The 19,745-nt window shown below is 43.7% G+C and overlaps 1 protein-coding gene across 1 annotated transcript in view; it reads left to right on the plus strand.

Annotated features, from left to right (window-relative positions):
• Positions 1-19,745, plus strand: part of LOC117361547 (serine/threonine-protein kinase NLK2-like) — a 41,203-nt gene that overhangs the window by 8,307 nt on the left and 13,151 nt on the right. The window contains exons 3-8 of the mRNA XM_033947019.1: positions 6,870-6,925; positions 7,341-7,447; positions 7,730-7,815; positions 7,939-8,148; positions 9,391-9,492; positions 19,010-19,096. Coding sequence (XP_033802910.1) covers positions 6,870-6,925; positions 7,341-7,447; positions 7,730-7,815; positions 7,939-8,148; positions 9,391-9,492; positions 19,010-19,096 — 648 coding nt within the window. The remainder of the gene's footprint in view (positions 1-6,869; positions 6,926-7,340; positions 7,448-7,729; positions 7,816-7,938; positions 8,149-9,390; positions 9,493-19,009; positions 19,097-19,745) is intronic.

Below are 19,745 nucleotides of genomic sequence, written 5' to 3' on the forward strand. Positions count from 1 at the left end.
TAATACAAAATACTGCAATAAAACTTATCCATAAAGTAGGCAGATACGACCATATCACCCCTCTCTTAAAAGAAGCACACTGGCTCCCTATTACTCACCGCATCATCTTTAAAATTATCTTACTATCCTTTAAAATAAAACTTTCTCATCTGCCCTCATTCCTTGACAAACTTCTCATTCCCTACTGCTCCTCACGCACTCTGAGATCAACTGATCAAAAACTTCTTTTTATCCCCTCTATCAAAGACTTCTACAATACACGTAAAGTAAATTTCGCAGTAACTGCCCCTACCCTCTGGAATTCCCTGCCACAGCAACTCCGCGACGAATCACGACTCGATAAATTTAAGACAGATTTAAAAACTTTTTTATTTCGTGATGCTTTTGCTAACACTTAGAGCCATCATTCCTTTTTTTTATTTTTTTATTTTTTTTTATTCTATTTATCAATAATAACCGCTTTCTTTAAAGCGTCCCTCTCCATTATGTTTTATCCTAACCCCACTATCTCCATTTTTCTTCTCAAATATGTAACTTCACCCTCCCTTCCCTTCTATCCTCACTGTCTAGTTCGTCTTGTAATGTTATTTGTATATACACAATACCTCTTTTTTTTAGTTTCTTTTAGTTTCTCTTTCTTTTAAATATATTGTTAACCGGCCAGATATTAACTTGATGGTTGGTATATCAAAATTAATAAAACTTGAAACTTGAAACTTCATTGTTGGCATCCTCTTCATCTTTATGCAACTAGAGACACACTTTGCTTACCCTTGCTTTCTCAGATTTGGTTACTGGGTTTGCTTTAACAACATTACGTTACATTGAGTACTTGTATTCCACAGATACCTATAAAGTTCACTGCAGATAATGTTAGAAGAAATTAGGACAAAACCTAGGAGTTACAACGTATTACATTAAGTACAGTTTGACAATTTGAATTACTTTGAGTGAAATTTCCTAAAAAGATAAGTCTTCAAACCTTTCCTAAATTGCCTATAATCTTTTACCATCCTAATAGAAATAGGCAGAGAACTCCAAATAAATGGGGCTTGATTAAATAGAGAGGACGACTATTGCCTAAATACACTAACAGTTTGAAAAGCTGGGGGGGGGAATAATGTGTCTTCAAAAGCTGTTTTTAAGTGTTTCTACAGCTAGGACCTTGGTCTCCCTTATTTAAATCCTGTTTTTTGAGGTGTTTGATCAGCCCTGAGGTGATTTTAAATTGTTTTTTTCTAAGTTTTCAAACTTCTCCTTGTTTTGCTTACAAAGCGCCAGGGTTGGAGTCCTATTACTCTAAATATCCCTATATCATTCCTTGTCTGCAAAGGACGGATGGTGGAAGAGTGTCTTTGCGCTCCGTGCCATGTCGAGTGAAACAGGGAGGCGGGAATGTCAAGTTTAGCTCCCACGCGGCCTCTGGGGCATGGCACACGGCTTTTGAGCCTGTTAGAGGAGCGAAAATTTCCCCAGGAGCCCTGGAACAGTGGCACAGCGCACTGAACTGGCGCAGAAGCTCCACAGCTAAAGAAGTGTCTCTCCCCATTCTAAACGGGAAGGAGAGTTGCCTACTAAGGCTTTATCCATGAGTTCATTAATCTGCTCTGACATGACCAAAATATGCAATTTAGGCCTGCTTAAGAATTCTCAAAGTGCTTTTTTGCGAGTGGAGCTCCTCCCTGACTCTGGATTGTCAGTTGAACAGGGATTCTGGAGATGAATGTTCAGTCTTGATCCCCTTACTGTCTTAAAGTGAGGCCTCCCTGATGGGAGATTCAGTCTCCTATGTTAAGGATAAGAATGGAGTCCCGGCCGCAGACCTGGAAGAGGATCCCTCCATACGGCAACTGTTCCAAGTTTTCAGTCCTGCCAGACATTATTACTGAGTCTCTTTGTGTGCTCAAGATTGATCTGCATCAGTCCCAGTCATCTCAGTGTTCTCTTTTAAGCAGGGTCCAATAGCCCACGTCCTTTCCGTAGGACCAGACATGAAACTCCTGGTTACAGAGCCCTGGGAGGTCCCTTAGAGGGGCGAAAGCCATTACTATGTTGCATCCTCTGGATCAAGAGTTCCAGCAAATGTTTACTATGCCAAAGGTAGATTCCCTGGTGGCACAGGTAACTAAACACACATCCTTACCCAGTGCGGGAGGAGTCGTGCTGAAGAATACACAGGACCACCGAGTATATATGGTCCTGAGGAGGCAGATTGAGGCCCTGGCCCTGGGAATTAAAGCAGCAACAGCTGCTCTTTTCGTAGCACGTGCCTGCCATTCCTGGCTGCGAACCCTGGACATGTTCTTACTAGACAGCAGACCTCGAGTGGCTAGAAGCCAGAACTGGAGCTCCTTTTGGGGGGTCCCTGTGTTTTTGACAGTACACCACAGGAGGCTTGTCTCAGAGAACCTATTAAGGTTCCAGATAGAGATATTCTGGAAGTCGGAAAATTCAAAATACAGGTTCCTGTGCCACAACAGCAACTCAGAAGCCACAATGATGCCAGGCCTCCAGCTGCCCTTCATAAAATTAGAGGTCGGCTCTAGGACTTTCTGGAGGCCTGGGAAAGCATAACAACAGATCTTTGGGTCTTGGATATTGTCAGAAAGGTTACAAGATAGTTTGTATACCCTCTGACTGGTTCGTGGATTCTCCGGCGGGCTGACCAGATCAGGTGGCCCAAGTCCTGACAATGTTAAACAGATTGCTGGATATTCAAGCCATAGAACCAGTTCCAGGCTCAGGCAGATACTCAATATACTTTGTCGTACCTAAGAAAAATTCTGATGACTGGAGGCCCATTCTGGATCTCAAACATGTCAATGCAGCTCTGAAGGTTCTGTGTTTCTGGATGGAAATGGTATCTGTTATTTCTGGCCCAGAAATATCTAACGGTATTGTCTACCCAGGAGATTTTCCGGGTGCCCTGGATTTAACAGAGACTTATCTCTAAATTCCAGTTTTTCCAGCACACAGACATTTCCTGAGATTTCACATGTTGGAGATTCACTATCAATTCTCAGCATTATCATTTCAGCTGGCAACGGCACCATGGATGTTCACCACGGTGATGCTAGTGGTAGCAGCTCATCTCCACAGGGTGGGCTGGCTTGTTCATCCTTATTTAGATGACTGGCTTATCAGAGTTCCCTCTCAAGAAGAGGGAGAAAGAGCAGTGGCGGCAGTTGTGCAAACTTTGCAGAATCTGGGCTGGATTGTAAACATTTGAAAGAGCCAATTAGTCCCCACTCAGTCTTTGGAATACTTGGGAATTCTCTCCAACACGATGGAAGATCAAATTTTTCTAACAGAGGCACGCAGACAGAAGCTTTGGGAGCAAATTACAAATCTCCTATTGTAGCCAGCACCTACAGTGTGGCACTACCTACAGGTTCTGGGTTCGATGGCAGCTGCCATAAAAGTAGTGCCTTGGGCAAGTGTATGCGTCCACTTCGGGATGTGCTGTTGTCTCATTGGTCTCCCCAGAGAGACTCCCTACAGGCCCCTCTATCCTGGACAGAGGCAGCCTGCAGTAGCATGAGCTGATGGCTCCACCTGCAGTTTCTAGCAAAAGGGATTCTACTTCAGATCGATTCAGGGGTCACACTGACAACAGATGCCAGCCTGTTCACTGGGGTGGGGTTACACTGCAGTGGTCGCCCGGTGCAAGGGAAATGGACACCATCCCAGTAGAAGTGGTCGATAAACATGCTAGAACTGAGAGCCATCTGTCTGGCTCTGCTAAACTTACAGTCGGTGCTGGAAGGCAGAGCCATAAGAGTATTCTCAGACAATTCCACAGCAGTGGCCTATGCCAACTGGCAGAGAGGCACCAGAAGCACATTGTTCCAACTAGAGGCAAAACTACTGTTTGCTTGGGCAGGAAAGCACCTGCTGACCAACACAGCGGCACACATAGCCAGAGTGAAAAAACATGCAAGTGGACGACTTCAGCAGACAGACATTGGACCCTGAAGAGTGATTGTTGTCCCTGTGGGCATTCCAAAACATTGTAGGACGTTGAAGGCATCCAACATTCAATCTGATGGCAACGGCATGCAGGAAGAAAGCGCCTTGGTGTTTCAGCCGAAAATATGGTACTGGAAGTGCAGGGTTGGATGCCCTGGTGCAACTATGCCCTAAGTCCGGACCACTATATGTGTTTCCTTCATGGCCCCTGATCGACCAGGCGGTCCATCGCATAGCATCTCGCTCAAGGAGGTTGATCCTCATGGCCCTGGATTGACCCAGGTGTCCTTGGTATGTGGATCTAGTACACCTACAGGTGAACGAATCTCTCCAGCTCCAGGTGTATCCAGACTTGCTCACACAGGGGCCGATTTCTCTAGAACATCTGGCGTGGCAGTCTTACAGCATGGTTCTTGAGCGCATGTCACTAGCCAAGAAAGGATATTCAAAAGTAGTCATTACCACCCTACTGAAGGCCAAGAAACCACCCACTCTTTTGGCATATGCCAAGACGTGGGATACTTTTCAGCACTGGTGCAATAAGGAGAATCTGGAGCACAACAAAGCCCCAGCATTATTGGCACTGGTCTTCCTTCAAGAGGGCCTGGACATGAGATTAGCCATGGCGTCCCTTAAGGTACAGATAGCAGGCCTGGCTTGCTTTAGAGATCCTTTCCCTTCCTGGAATGTCAACATCGTGTTAGAGGGTCATCGGAGGGCAACATATGAGCCTTTAGAGGAAGCTTCTCTCATGGATCTTACAATCAAAGTGGTGTTCCTGGTTGCAATTACCTCAGCCAGAAGAGTCTCAGAATTGCAAGCTTTGTTGTTCAGGGAACCATTTCTGAGGATCATGGAAACGGGAGTGACTTTTCGTACAGTACCTTCCTTTTTGCCAAAAGTTGTTTCAGTATTCTACATCAGCCTTTTAACCTAAGGGTCATTCGAAGAATAATGACTCACCATGGGTCAGTGATTCTTATGGCAGCATACTGGCTGAGACTTCTGTGGTACGCGGATCTTGTTTGATTACAACGTGACAAGTGTCTCAAACTGCCACTTCTTCCAGCGCTTCTCTCACAGGGGCCAATTGCCCTGGAGAGTCCAGAATGCTTTGGACTTACTGCATGGCTCTTGAGTGTGCAGCCCTAACGCAGAAAGGATATTCAGAGGTGGTTATAGCTATCCACCTGTGATCTAAGATGCCAGGAATGGTTGCAGCTTATGATAAGGCTTGGAAGACCTTTCAGTGATGGTGTGAGGTGGAACCTTTTAGGGCTCCGTTTTATACAGTCCTGCCATTTATTCAAGACGGTCTTGAGAAAGGCCTCACGGTGGGCTCTCTCAAGGTGCAGGTGGCAAGCCTGTTGTGCTTTAGGGCTTGAATGGAGAAAGTGTTGTTGGCTTCCCATCTTGATATAACCAGATTTCTGAAGGGAGCATTGCATTTACATCCTTCCGTGCGACAACCATTTCCAACGAGAAATCTTAACATTGTGTTAAGGGCCTTCAGTAAACCCCGTACAAATCCTTACAGGAGGTGTCACTGCTGCTATCAAGATGGTTTTCCTGGTAGCTATCACCTTGGCCAGAAGGGTTTCGAAGTTTTAGACTCTCATGTAGAGAGCCTTTCTTCAGATTTACGGAGGTTAGTGTGTCTTTTCACACGGTGACTTCCTTTCTGCCAAAGGTGGTTTTGGCTTTCCATGTCAGTCAGGAAGTTCGACTACCTGCTTTCCATGCCACTGGTGTGAAGAAAAAGGACAAAGTTTTGGTATTACTGGATTTGAGGAGAGTTTTTCTCCGTTACCTTGAGGTGACGAATGAGTTTCAACTCTCAGATCACCTTTTTGTTCTCACCAGTCCTAGCCAACTGGGAAAATCTTCCTCTAAGGCTTCTTTCCAGATGGATTCACAGGGCTATTTCATCTGCTTACACTGGCTGTGGTAAACAGCCGCCAGTCTCTTTGAAAGTGGATTTCACCAGAAGCGTGGCTTCGAGGGACGTTCTGCCTGAGGAGATTTATAGGGTGGTTATATGGTCAATTCTCCATACTTTTACAACATTTTACATTGTGGATGTGACAACACAAAGAGACACCATTTTTGGGTCCTCGGTGCTAGCAACAGGCTCATCTGCCCCGCCCTAATCTCAAGGGACTACTTTGGTATGTCCTACTGGCCATGCCCACTGTACTCTTTGCACTAGAAGGAAAGATTAGGTTCTTATCTCAATAATCTTTTTACTAGTAGAAGGTTACAGAAGACTTGACAGCTCACCCTGTCAGATTATTGTTCAGCCTGCTTTCTGTCTCGGACTTATATGGGTGTCTTCAAATTCTAGTCTATGAGCTGCCAAGAGAATATGCAGATCCCTACTGTTCTTTGGTTCCACAAATATGATGAACTAGCAGTTAACTCTATAGACAAAACTTTTAGGGGGACTATAGAAGTTTCATAAATGTTTGTGCTGGTTGCATGCAGGGAAGTGGCTTGTTTGGGTCTACCTTGTTTAGATTATTTATTTATTTATTTTATCAAGGTTATCTAAGCAATTTACAATCAGATGTGGATAAATGTTTGGTTAAATGTTGTGCAAATGTTTTTGTGCAGAGCAGAAAAGACTTGATTGGTCGGGGAGTTTCCCGTACCCTCATTTCTCCTTTTTAGTGAGTACATAAAAGAGAAGGTATAGTGCACACAAGGAGGTGGAATTGAAAAATGTAGATGATGCCTTCTGCAATCCTTGTGGTTAAAGGGAAAGAATCCACTGGTCAAGCTTGCTGTACCCTTCAACTAGAAAGAAGATTATCGAGGTAAGAACCTAATCTTCCCTTCTTGGTGTTACTGTTAGGATATCTGCAGTGGATTTTTTTCCTATCTGTGTTCTCTTCCCACAGGTGCTGTCAGCTTTAGATATCCTGCAGCCTCCCCAGATTGACTGCTTCGAAGAAATGTATCCTTTACTTCTTTCCTACATCCTCTTTCTCTCTCCACCCAGAGAATGTCAAGCGTGTGAAGTTTTGAATGCATTATTAACAAAGAGAACAGATGAATGATAGAGCAAACATGTGGCTGTGCTCTGCTATTCAAGTTTATTTCTTTAATGACAGTGCAAACAAAACCCAGCAATAACCTAGCAGTCCCCCTTCTTGCATAATCCCCAAATGTGGGCAGCTAAAAACAGAGGTTTTCAACCATAGAAACATGGAGCTAGTTCAGCACTGCACTGCTTGTGCCAATACAAATTTGTCAACTAGATCTTTAATTGAGAGATTCAGTCCCCTTGATCCTTGCATTTTGTCTCCCTTTCCCCACACTTTTTCCTTGTGTGACTTTATGGTTACCCTTGACCTATCATCCCTGCTCAGATATGTTATCACAGAGTTGATGCAGAGTGACCTTCACAAGGTCATTGTGTCCCCACAGCCTCTCAGCTCCGATCATATCAAAGTCTTTCTCTATCAGATCCTTCGAGGTAGGTTACTTGTTTTCTTTGGATAGCAGTGTTAATCAACTGTGCTATTGCAGGTGGTACTTTGCCACATTACACTGAGCTGTGCAAGCATAAGTCACCTGGTTGCAATATTCCTGGACTGAAAATATTAAGCTGTAGGTTAAAACTAAAGGCAGCTGTTAGACTGAAAGCTAAATTTACAAGCATTACAACTGAGTGATTTGAAGCTGTAGTTCATACAGTGAGAATGGTGGCATAGGTGAGACTGGAAAATGGGTCTGACCACTGCTTCTATCTTGCCAGGGTTGAAGTATCTACACTCAGCAGGTGTTCTGCATCGAGACATCAAGCCTGGAAATCTCCTGGTTAACAGTAACTGTGTTTTAAAGGTAAACTTTGGCTGGCTACTTGGATCAACAAAGAGCCCTACATCCTGTCTCCAAAACTTTCAGCCTATACATTATGCAATTTGCTGCCCTGACAACATTTTTGGTCTGCTTTTCTTCACTCAGATCTGTGATTTTGGATTGGCCCGAGTGGAGGAGCCAGATGAGTCTCAGCACATGACCCAGGAGGTAGTGACACAGTATTACCGAGCTCCAGAGATTCTAATGGGAAGTAGACACTACACAAGCTCCATTGATATCTGGTCTGTGGGCTGCATCTTTGCTGAGCTCTTAGGGAGGAGAATCTTGTTCCAGGCCCAAAGCCCTATCCAACAGGTATGGGTTTTCCATCAGGAATTGCCTTACTCATAATTCTATAAACAAAAGGGTGTAGCAGAGACAACATTATCCATACATAATACTGTACACAGATGATCCAGGAGACTTCTGCATTCTGATAATGCAGTGCCTCCTAGATTCATCCATCTGACCCTATATCCAGTTAACATTTAAAATTGGTGACCCATCAAAAGCACGCTGACAATCCCGCGGTGACATTTGCGCACAGGACATATGCACACCACCACTTCCAAGCCTTTCCGTTAGTGCTATGAGCGGGGGAGTGGAACTCCCCCACTATATTTACAAGTCCTCGTGTTCCCGTTGGGGGTGGTGGAGGGGAGGGGGGAACCCCCCCCCACATTACACTGAAAACTCCCGAACAGCAAAAACGAAAAGGAGAACAGGAGGTTTCAGTGTACTTGGGGGTGATTCCCTCCCCCCCCCAACGGGAGCGTGAGGACTTGTAAATGTACTGGGGGGTTCCCCCCACACACACCCTCACAGTGCTAACGGAAAGGCATAAAAGCGGCAGAAGCGGCGGCGCACATACGTCCGAGCAAATGTCATTGCAGGATTGTCGGCACACCAAAGTATGGCACGCTTTTGACGATGTACCTTAAAATTAAGCACTATCTGAGAGGGGAAAATGATTCTCTAAAGAAGTGCGTATATAAAGGAGAAGGTATAGTGCAAAGTTGTTGAATTCATAACCTTGTATTCAAAATATGAATAGATCCTAATCTGTCCAGATAAGAGAGAGAGAGAGCCAGCACCAATGAATAAATAGCTTAGCTAAAAAGAATATGTTTTTGATATATTTATTCAATAAAAGATTAAGCATTAGTGTCCATGTGTGAAAAAATATGCAAACTGTTTTTGACAGATTCTTCCATATCATACTATTTCAGTTCTGTGATATTTGAGGATTTTATGTTAGGATTTGGACTTGGCCAGTCCAAAAAAACCAGATATTTACTATTCTTCAGCAAGGTATAGTAGATTTACTTGAATGTTTTGTGTCATTATCAAGCTATGTGATCCAATCTTATCTGCAGCTCATGGTTGGTTGTAGGGTCAGTAAGATAGGCTGCCATAATCTCTGTCTACAATATTATCGGTTCTTCCAAGCAACTTTTGCCCAGTACTCAAAATACCCACAGAGAAAGGCATCCTCGGTGTCTCACCTTTTTCCTCCTCTTAATCCCTCTTTCTTTCCTGTCTCTGGGAACAAAACAGCTGGATCTTATCACAGATCTGCTGGGCACCCCACCTCTCCATGCCATGCGGACAGCGTGTGAAGGAGCCCGAGCTCACATTCTGCGGGGACCACATAAGCCGGTAAGAGAGGGATCCTGGGTTCTGCTTCATTAAGCTTATGAAAATGGCACTTCAGCTTTATAACTGTCTAACTGTCTCGTACTATGTTTGAGTAACATCCAAAGGTACTCTTAGTATTAGAATATAGGAATTGCAGGATAGAGTTAAAGCACATTGTGAGATGGTTGTGGCAATCTTGATACAAAAATCAGAGAGAGTGGTGCTCCACTCCTGGTTGTGTCACATTGCATTCACCTTTTATGTATGGGAGCTTGTTTTATCTGTACTCTTATTGATTGCATTGTTTTAAATATTAGATTTGAAGTGTTCTCTTGTATATTTGGGATCCATTTTGAAGAGTATTTATACGTTTGGCATCAGCATTGAATGTATACGAGGGTTTTATAAATTCAGGGCAACTGAGCATATAATGTTGGACATATATATCTGGGATAAACAGAGGGTTTCCATATAGAAAGAACATAGAACAAAGAAAGAATAAATGACCTCACTTTAAACAGAGTATAGAGGGGTGTAACTTGTACAAAGTGGCAGCTACAGTTCTGGCAACCTTGTTTGACAGACTGGATGGAGCATAGAGATCTTCATCTGCCATGATTTACTATGTTACTCATCCAGAATTATATGGCAAGACAGACACACACACACACTCACTCATACTCTGTATTTGGCTGCTAACCATGTACTGTATATGATTAGTATTTTTATAATGGGGCTTTTGTTTAATAGGTCAGGATTGTTTTATAAAGACATGTAAGCTTCTTTTTGTCTTTATAAAATGTGTGGACACGCTTATTTTATAGATACACACATACATCTTGATGCTGTCTGTGCTCTGCCCAGACTCCATCTCTGAGCATGCTTACTGTACGAACGCGCACTGGACTTTTAGGCATGACCTAATGTCCAGATTGGGGCCCGATTGACAGTCCCGGATCCCCACAATGTGAAATCCTCTGTTGGGCTGAGAGACTAAAGAGTTCCGACAGTGCATCCCTGCTGTCCTCAGTGAGAAAGGTCACTGGTAGAGATTGAACGTAATGACGAATCTGGTAATAGGCAAATAAATCGTTAGCCTGTAAGTCAAATGTTTGTTGTAATTCCGCAAATGTGACCAGGCTCCCCTCCTCAGAAAACAGGTGAAAAAGATATTGAAGACCCTGTGCGCTCCACCTGATAAAGGTGGCATTTTGAAGTCCAGGCTGAAAGGTTCCATTGCCCTGTATAGGTAAATATAATAATAATAATAATAATAACTTTATTTTTCTATACCGCCATAGTTAGGCGACTTCTAGGCGGTTTACATTGTAAGAGGGCTGGACATTCAGCGAATAACAAAAGGTCTTAATACAAAACAATAAGTCTACATACAATACAATACAAAACAGTACAGTACAATACAGTGAGTCTAAATACAATACAATACAATAAGACTAGATACAATACCATGCAATGTGTCTAATACAATATAATAGTCTAATGGGAAACTAACGTGCTAATTGGAGTTCTATGGGTAATGAATACCTGAATACTTTAGAGCTTACATATGAGTAGGAGTTCTATGTGTAGAGGATATCTGAATAGATGAGGAGCTTCTTGAGAGGAAGAAAAAGGCGTTTACGGGGAGGGGAGTCCTAGTGAGGAAGGGGACAGTTTTAGTCAACGAATTTAGCGAATAGGGCGGTTTTGATCGATTTACGGAAGGCACTGTAAGACAGATTGGGTTCGTTTATGTAGTTTTTCAGCCAAACTTGCTGTCTGCTTGCTTGGAACTTAAAGGTTCTGTCCAGGAATGATTTGTATCTGCAGCCTGTAATCTTTGGGTATGCAAAGAAGTTTTTGTTTCTGGTTGCTCGTGTGGGGTTGTGCAGGATGAAGTGAGTTTGCAGGTATGAAGGTGCTAGTCCCCAGGCTTGCCTGAAACAGGTGCAAGCAAATTTGAATAGTATTCACGCTTCTATTGGAAGCCAATGCAGTTTTTTATAGTAGGGGCTGATGTGATCGTTTTTTCTTAGTCCGAAAATTAGGCGAACGGCGGTGTTTTGTATTAATCTCAGTTTTTTAATTGTTTTTTGTGGGATGCCCAGGTAGATGATGTTGCAGTAGTCAAGAATGGATAGGATCAGTGCCTGTACCAGCAACCTGAATGACGTTGGGTCAAAGTATTTTTTTATGGTCCTTAGTTTCCATAGCGTGTAAAAACATTTTTTCACTAGTGAGTTTGTGTGGTCAGTCATAGTTAGATGAGTATCTAGGGTGATACCGAGTATTTTTATGTTTTTGGAAATTGGGTATTCGTGATTGTTTATTTTTATCGATGTTCTCGTGATTTTGTCATTAGGACTAGCCAGAAAGACTTTTGTTTTCTCTGTGTTTAGTTTTAGTTTGAAATTAGTGGTCCATTTGTCAATTTCGGTCATTATGTTTGAGAGGTTGTCTACAATTTCTTTTGTGATGTCTTTTATGGGGATTAGAATGGATATGTCATCTGCGTAAATGTAGTGTATTAAGTTGAGTTTTTGTAGGAGGAGACCTAAGGAGGCAATGTAGATATTGAAAAGGGTGGGCGATAGGGGGGAACCTTGAGGTACGCCTGAAGGGTTTTTCCATGGTTTGGAGTAGTTTTCGTTGCTGATTACTTGGTAGGATCTGTTTATTAGGAATTCTTGGAACCATTTCTTTGCCTTTCCAGAGATTCCCATTACTTCAAGGCACAGCAGCATGATTTCATGGTCTACCAAGTCGAACGCGCTGCTGAGGTCTAATTGTAGGATCAGTGCGCTTTTGCCCTTGCTAAAGAGATCATAAAGGTGATTCAGTAAGGAGGCTAAGACAGTTTCTGTGTTGTATCCTTTCCTGAATCCTGATTGGTGTTCACTAAGGATGTTAAATTTGTCCAGGTAGTTTACTAGTTGAAGGTTGACCAATCCTTCCTGTATCTTTGTGAAGAGGGGAATGCTTGCTATGGGTCTGAAATTGGATGTCAGAGCTGAAGAGGTTTTCCGATCTTTGGGGATTGGAGTGATTAGTATGTGACCCATTTTTTTGTTTAATGTTCCGCTTGTAAGGGCGGATGTTAGCCATGCGAATAGTTCCTTTTTAAATTCTGGAGGGGCAACTGTCATGATTTTTGGGGGACATGCGTCAAGTAGGCAGTTAGATTTGGTGTACTTGTTGAATAAGTTTAGGAACTGATGCCAGTCAGGGTAATCGAGGTGGTCCCATATCATGTCTACTCTGGTGTCTTGGTCATGGGGTTCGAGGTATTGAAGAGCATTTGTTGTGGTTGTGGGTAGAGTTGCTCTTAACTCCGCGATTTTATTTTGAAAGTAGTTGGCTAGGGTTTGTGCCGATGGAGTGGGCTTATTGTCCTTTTTCAGTATTTGTGTTGTATCGGTTATTGTTTTTACTAGTTTTAACAATTCTTTGCTGTTTATTTTTGAGGTACCAATTTTTTTCGCATAATGCTTAGTGCGTTTTTCTTTGATCAGATTTTTGTATATTTTCATTTTTTGTTTCCAGTTTGTCTTGTCTGATTCTTTGTTTGTTTTTAGCCAGATTCTCTCCAATTTTCTTAGTTCCTGTTTGGTGGTTAGTAGTTCACTGTCAAACCATTCATTTGGCGGTCTATTTCTCTTTTTGTATGTTTTATATGGTGCTATTTGGTCTAGGAGTTCTTTGCTGTAAGTTTCCCATCTTGTAGGGAAATTCTGAATTTCTTTGGTTGTGGGATGTAACTCGTAGTGGGTCCAAAATTCGATTGGGTTAATAATGCCCCAGCTGGTTATTGTGTTCGTGTTGACGTTTTTGTGTTTTTGCTGTGTATTCTGTTTTAGCCAGTGTAGATCGAATTTGCCAATGTAGTGGTCTGACCAGATGCATTTTTCCCAGGGTCCTGGGTAATATTGTATTTTGGGATCTATTGTTTCTTTGTGGGAGAAGGTGATTAAGTCTAGTTTGTGTCCTTTTTCATGGGTTATTTCTGCATCTGGGTTTGGAAAGTCCAGTGACATTAGGAAGTTGGCGATTTCAGTTATTTCTGGTTTAGTCTTTTGCTCTAGGTGAGTATTGATGTCTCCCAGAAGCAGGTTATATGATCCTTTTAGGGTGGATAAGGTAAGGAATTCGGTGAATTCCTCTTTAGCGTTTGATCATTTTTTGGGTGGGATATAGAACAAAGTTGTAATTAATGATTCTTCTAACTGTGCGTTAGTGATTTTGCAAGTTAGTATTTCAAGGTTTTCTGACGATTTGGAGTCGGTCTTGATGTAGTTGAAGTGTTCTTTTAGGATGATCGCTAGTCCTCCTCCTTTTTTCCAGTTTCTTGATAGTGGGATGATTTTGTATCCCTGAGGTAGGATTTCTTTCATGATAGTGTCAGTGTCGGAGTTCATCCATGTTTCTGTCAGAAACAGGAGGTCCGGTTTTGTTTGTAGTATCCAATCATATATTATGTGGGCTTTGTTTCTCACGGAACGGGTATTTAGGTAGTATCCCTTAATGTTTACGTGACTGGTTGCTGTAGGGATTTCAGAATATGTTAGTTTTTTTGTGTTTCTGTTGCAGATCTTGTTCCTGTGAGGTTTGCGGTGTTTGCGGGTGGTGTTTAGAACTGTGATTTGATGAAGGTCTTGTTTTGGCTGGTTGTGTAGGAGTTGGAGAGGGTTGGAGGGCTTAGTTAGTTCGACTGGTCTGAGCCAGGAGATAGGGTAGGTGTGCATAGGTTGGGGGGGTTGTCTTCATTGCCCCAGCATTTAGAGCATAATAGGTATAGTATCCCTAATAGTAGTTGTTGTTTATTGCAGATTGCCATGTTGTGTGATAGGGTGTGCGGCTTGGGTTGTGAGGAGTGCCTGACTGGGTGAGGCAGTCAGCGAACAATAGAAATGGGTAAAGGTAGAATGAAACTGGTTGTGTAGACAGTGTATTAGTGTGAGGAACTGAGTTAAAATGGGGGAGCAGGTTAGGTATAGGGATAGCTTGCGGTGTGTAAGTGGTTAAAGCTTATATCTGGGGTAGGAGGGTAATCATACGGTATATAGTGGAAACAGGTTAAGTATAGGGGGTAAGACAGCTGTGGCTGAGTGTACAAGTAGTACCCGGTCATACAGTAACAGACAGTAATTGGTTGTGCAGTAAAATAGACAGTGATTGGTCATGCAATAATTGGTCATGCATTAACTGCAGGCTATTCATGCAATAGTCGGTTACAACATGTGGTTACATATTATACCTAATGAATATGCGTTGTCCGGCTGTACATGCTGGCAATACGTACTGAATCGGCAATATATGGTTGTATATATAGACTAAACATGCAGATTCTAACTGTAAGGAGTACTTATCGTTTGTTCTGGATTTGGGCTTTTCGCTCAGTTGCTTAGCCGGCGCGCCGAACGGCTGCGCGCCGTTCTCTCAGGCAAGATAAATGGTATCGCCGAGGGGGGGTGGAGCTGGCTCTCACGCCCGGGTTAGAGGGGGCGGTTTCACTGTAGGCTCCGTGGAGGAGCCTGACCCGAGTCAATACTTTGCTGCCGATTGCAGCCGTGGGTGTCCACCGAGGGTCTGAGTAGAAGCGGCCCGGACGAAACTGAAAAAAAAAGACTCTGCCGACTGCAGGCTCAGTTCTGGGCGCGCCGTTCTCCCAGTGCTGAAAACTTCCAGTGCTATCCCCGCTGGCTCGGGGGAGGGGCGGAGCGGTGCTCGCACGCCTCTCCCGAGCGGGCTGCCAAGGAAGAAGTCGGCCCGCTGCTGCAAGCACTCTTTTTCTCTCCCTGCTGGATCAGGGGGAGGGGCGGAGCGGTGCTCACACGCCTCTCCCGAGCGGGCTGCCGAGGAAGAAGTCGGCCCGCTGCTGCAAGCACTCTTTTTCTCTCCCTGCTGGATCAGGGGGAGGGGCGGAGCGGTGCTCGCACGCCTCTCCCGAGCGGGCTGCCGAGGAAGGACACCCCAGAAGACAGTTTAGCAATTTTACAAACCCACTTCCAGGTTCGCCTAGCCGGCGTAAATATTGGGTAGTGAGACATCACCGAGCGCAGCCTTGGGTCCGCCATATGCAAGACATAGCTCACATGAAACGGAGCCAGCAAAGATAACTCCAGTGGTGTAACAGAAAACTCAGATGTCCCTCTGAACCAATCATTAATATGTCTCATCTGACAGGCCAAGTAATACCAACGTATATTTAACAAACCATAGCCCTCCCCCCCCCCCCCGTCCCTGGGCAGACACATCCGATGGTATTGCTTACGGGGTCGCTTACCTCCCCAGAGGAAACGTTGCAAATCTTTCATTGTGAGCATAAGATAAAAGCAGAGGCAAGACCTGAAAACGGTATAACCATTTGGGAAAGAGCACCATATTAAAAAGAGCTACCCAGCCCGCCACCGTCAGGGGGAAGGTGGACCAGTTCTGTAGGCTGTGTAAGTTGTCATGCAACAGTGGGGTAATATTGCTGTCGTACAGAGACTTAAGGTCTCTAGGAATCCAAACCCCTAGATAGCGAATCGAGGTTCTGGCCCATGTAAAGGGAAAATGACCTCTCCATGTCTGTTGTAATGATTCTGGGCTGGCTAAAGCCATGGATTTCTGGTAGTTTAACTTAAAGCCTGAATAGAATTTAAATTCTTCAAGCGCATGCAATAGATATGTAATAGAATGAGGGAGGTCAGTAAGCAAGAATAGTAGGTCATCCGCAAAGGCGCACACTTTGAGTGAGTGGGTCCTGAAATCTACCCCCACAATGTCTGGATCCAGAGACACAGTGCGAAGGAATGGCTCTAAGTATAACAAAAATAGGAGGGGAGACAGGGGACATCCCTGTCTAGTACCCCGTTCAATAGTAATGGGGTCAATAATAGTGTCATTAACGAGTAGTCTCGCTGTAGGTGTCGAATATAATGTGCGTAACACTGAGGCATACCAACCAGATATGCCCATATATTTCAGTACCTCAAAGAGATACATCCAGTTGACCTGGTCGAATGCCTGTGCCGCATCCAAACTAAACAATAGCATCGGAATATTATGATATTGAGTGTGAGCTAAGGATAACAGTGCTTTACGCACATTATGCACCGCTTGTCTACCTTTTACAAATCCCATCTGTGTTGATGCAATGATATTAGGGAGAAGGGTCGCTAGTCTATCAGCTAAGAGTTTGGAAAGAATTTTAATATCCACGTTTAACAGAGAAATTGGGCGATAGGACTCGGGGGCAGTGCTGTCTTTACCGGGTTTCAAGATCAATGTAATTAAAGCCTCATTCGATGCTACCGGAAAATGTTCATCTTGTATTACCTGGGAATAGTAATCTCATAAATAAGGACCCAGTTGCCCAGAAAGTAATTTATAAAATTCTGCCGTGAAACCATCCAGCCCTGGAGCAGAAAAGTTCCATTGATTCTGGATAGCTTTATGCAATTCTTTAAGGGTAATGGGTGCATTAAGAAACGCAATATCTGAGTCAGAGAGCGGTAATAAACCAGAATCCACCAAATAATCCCCAATTAGGGGTTCTGCTCCCGAGTCCTGGCAACCAAATATCCCCCGAAAGTGGGACTCAAAGATCTGTGCAATGTGATCAGTGGTATGTTGGAGACGGCCCTGTCCATCCTGCAATCCCAATACATAACGATGACCCCTAGCCTGGGAGGTCAATCGTGCTAACAACTTCCCCGCGCGATTTCCATAGCGATGATAGCGATATTTTTGATATAAGAGCATTTTCACAGTGCGTTCATGTATGTAGGAGTTAAGGGTCGCTTCTACCGAAATCAGACATTCCCTAGAGGTTCGGGTCGGATGTTGAGTATAGGAACGTTTCGCATGCGCTAGTTCTTTTTCCATCCTAAGTATCCCTCGCGACAAACGGCGATTGCACGCTATTACATAAAGCTATACAATCACCCCTAAGCACCACCTTAGCAGTGCTCCAATAGCAGTGCTCCAAAACAATGTCGGATCAATGCAATGTTGACCATTAAAGTCCAAAAAGTCAGCCCACTTAGATGTTAAATATGATTTAAAATGTTCATCCGAGAATAAATAGCTCGGGAAATGCCAGCGCACGGGTCCTCGCAAGCCAAAGCCCACATTCACATCAAGCCAGATCATCGCGTGGTCAGAGATCACCGCCGGGCCTATTATCGCTGCATCTACATTCAGAAATGCCCTGCTCGTGGTGAGGATGTAATCAATTCTGGATTGTGTGTTATGTGCCCTGGAACGATGAGTGTAATCCCGTTCAGTAGTATGGAGAATTCTCCAGGGATCTACTAAATCTAAAGTGGCACAAAGATAAGGTAGACCTCTAGTTTGGGATGAGCTTGTACTTGGACCGGGCTGGGAACGATATGTGTATACATTTTAGAGCAGTGTTTCCAGGTTGGTCCTGGTGTACCCCACTCAGGTTTCCAGGATACCTGCAATGAATATGCATGGAAGAGATTTGCATATAATGGAGACAATGTACGACAAATCAATTTCATGCATATTCATTGCAGATATCCTGAAAACCTGACTGGCAAGGGGGGTACTCCAGGATCAACTTGGAAAACATTGTTTTAGAGCAAGTGTACATGTAGTTAGAGGGGAAAAGAGAAAGGCAGGAGGAGGCAAAGTAGTCAGAAAGGTGACTGGAGTAATGAAGGCTGCTGTGGAGCAGGACTGAAGGCATTCTCGGTGCTCTACGTGTAGGTGGTGAGGTGGCAATGTGTTCAAGACTAAGAGGAGAATGATTTAGTGGTGTAACATGATCAGCATAGCAAGAGAAAAAAAGCACTTAGACCTCGAGAATTGATATGGGTCTTTGAATAAAGGCTGTTTCTTCACATCAATTTGTGAGGCCTCTGTGCTTTTTTTTTCTCTGAAATACAAAGTAGGACTGTGGAGTGGAGGCGAGGGGAAGAATAGCATGATGGTTAGTGCAGTGCTTTGATCCTGGGGAATTGGATTTGATTCCCACTGCAGCTCCTTGTGCCCTTGGCAAGTCACTTAACCCTCCATTGCTCCAGGTACAAAAAGAACACACCTGAGATTGCGCGCCTACTAGAGACAACAGGCCTTACATTAAGGATTCCTTTTTACCTTTTGGGGGTTTTTTTCCTCCCCTTTCTTTTATTTTAAGCAATGTATCTTCCCTATTTGCCCATGTGTATCATGTTGCGTCTGTATTGTAATTGTGTATTTGTTCCCTTTATGTTATATTTTTATATTTTAAACTTTTTAACACTTTGTATTAATTGGAAACCGCTTTGACTATAAAAGTGGTATAGCAAGACTTAAATAAACTTGAAACTTGACAGAGAAAGTACCTGTATGTAATGTGTACAGCACTACATATATCTAGTTGCACTATAGAAGTAATTAGTAGTACATTGGAGCTCTGTCTGTGTCTCAATACTAAAATAACTGAGGTTGCTATAGGAGCAGGACAGAGATGCATTATAGCTGAATATGTGTGTCTTTGTCTAGGAACAGCAAAAGTAATATTAACATTTTTGATCTTCTCTCACAGCCTTCACTGTCGGTGCTCTATATGTTATCAGGAGAAGCCACACATGAGGCTGTTCACCTCCTCTGCCGCATGCTGGTTTTTGACCCAGTGAGTCTTACTCATTATCATTATGATTTTCCATAGCATACTTTCCACTATCAGACCAGTGGGATAGTTCTATCCATCGATCAGGTGGATATAGAATTCACAACGAAGAACTGCCTTCTGTAGGTCCTACCCAACCATAGCCCTTCTGCATTTTCTATCCTTCAGTCCCTTGGCCAGTTGATTAATTTCAACAAGAGCAGGCTGGTCCCTTCTCAGAGACGAGTATCCGAAGGTCCTGTTAGACAGCAGTCAGGAAAGAATATCTCTGTCCAATTGAAGACAAGACAAGTTCTGTCTACAGGCCCAGGTGCTGCTGCAGATGCCCCATTCCAGAGAGTGGATGTATGTCCTTCTATTAGGCTCCATGACAGCGACGATAGAGTCGGTTCATATGTGCCCCCTTCAGCCAATCTCTTCTCAACCGTTGGTCCTTAGTTTCTCAGGATTACAGTGTTTGCCTTCAGTGGTCTGCTGAGACCAGGAAAAGCATGAGGTGGTAGCTTTCCGATGCCAACTTCTCCAAGGGGGTGCCCTTCCCAGTCCAGTATTGGGAAATGGTAACTACGGATGCAAGCCTCCTCGGTTGGGGAGCTCATCTGACCCGGGGGGGAGGGGTGTCTGGTTTTAGGAGTGGCCCATAAATCTTTTG

The sequence above is a fragment of the Geotrypetes seraphini genome, chromosome 5, assembly GCF_902459505.1.
Source record: "Geotrypetes seraphini chromosome 5, aGeoSer1.1, whole genome shotgun sequence".
Classification (NCBI taxonomy): domain Eukaryota; kingdom Metazoa; phylum Chordata; class Amphibia; order Gymnophiona; family Dermophiidae; genus Geotrypetes; species Geotrypetes seraphini.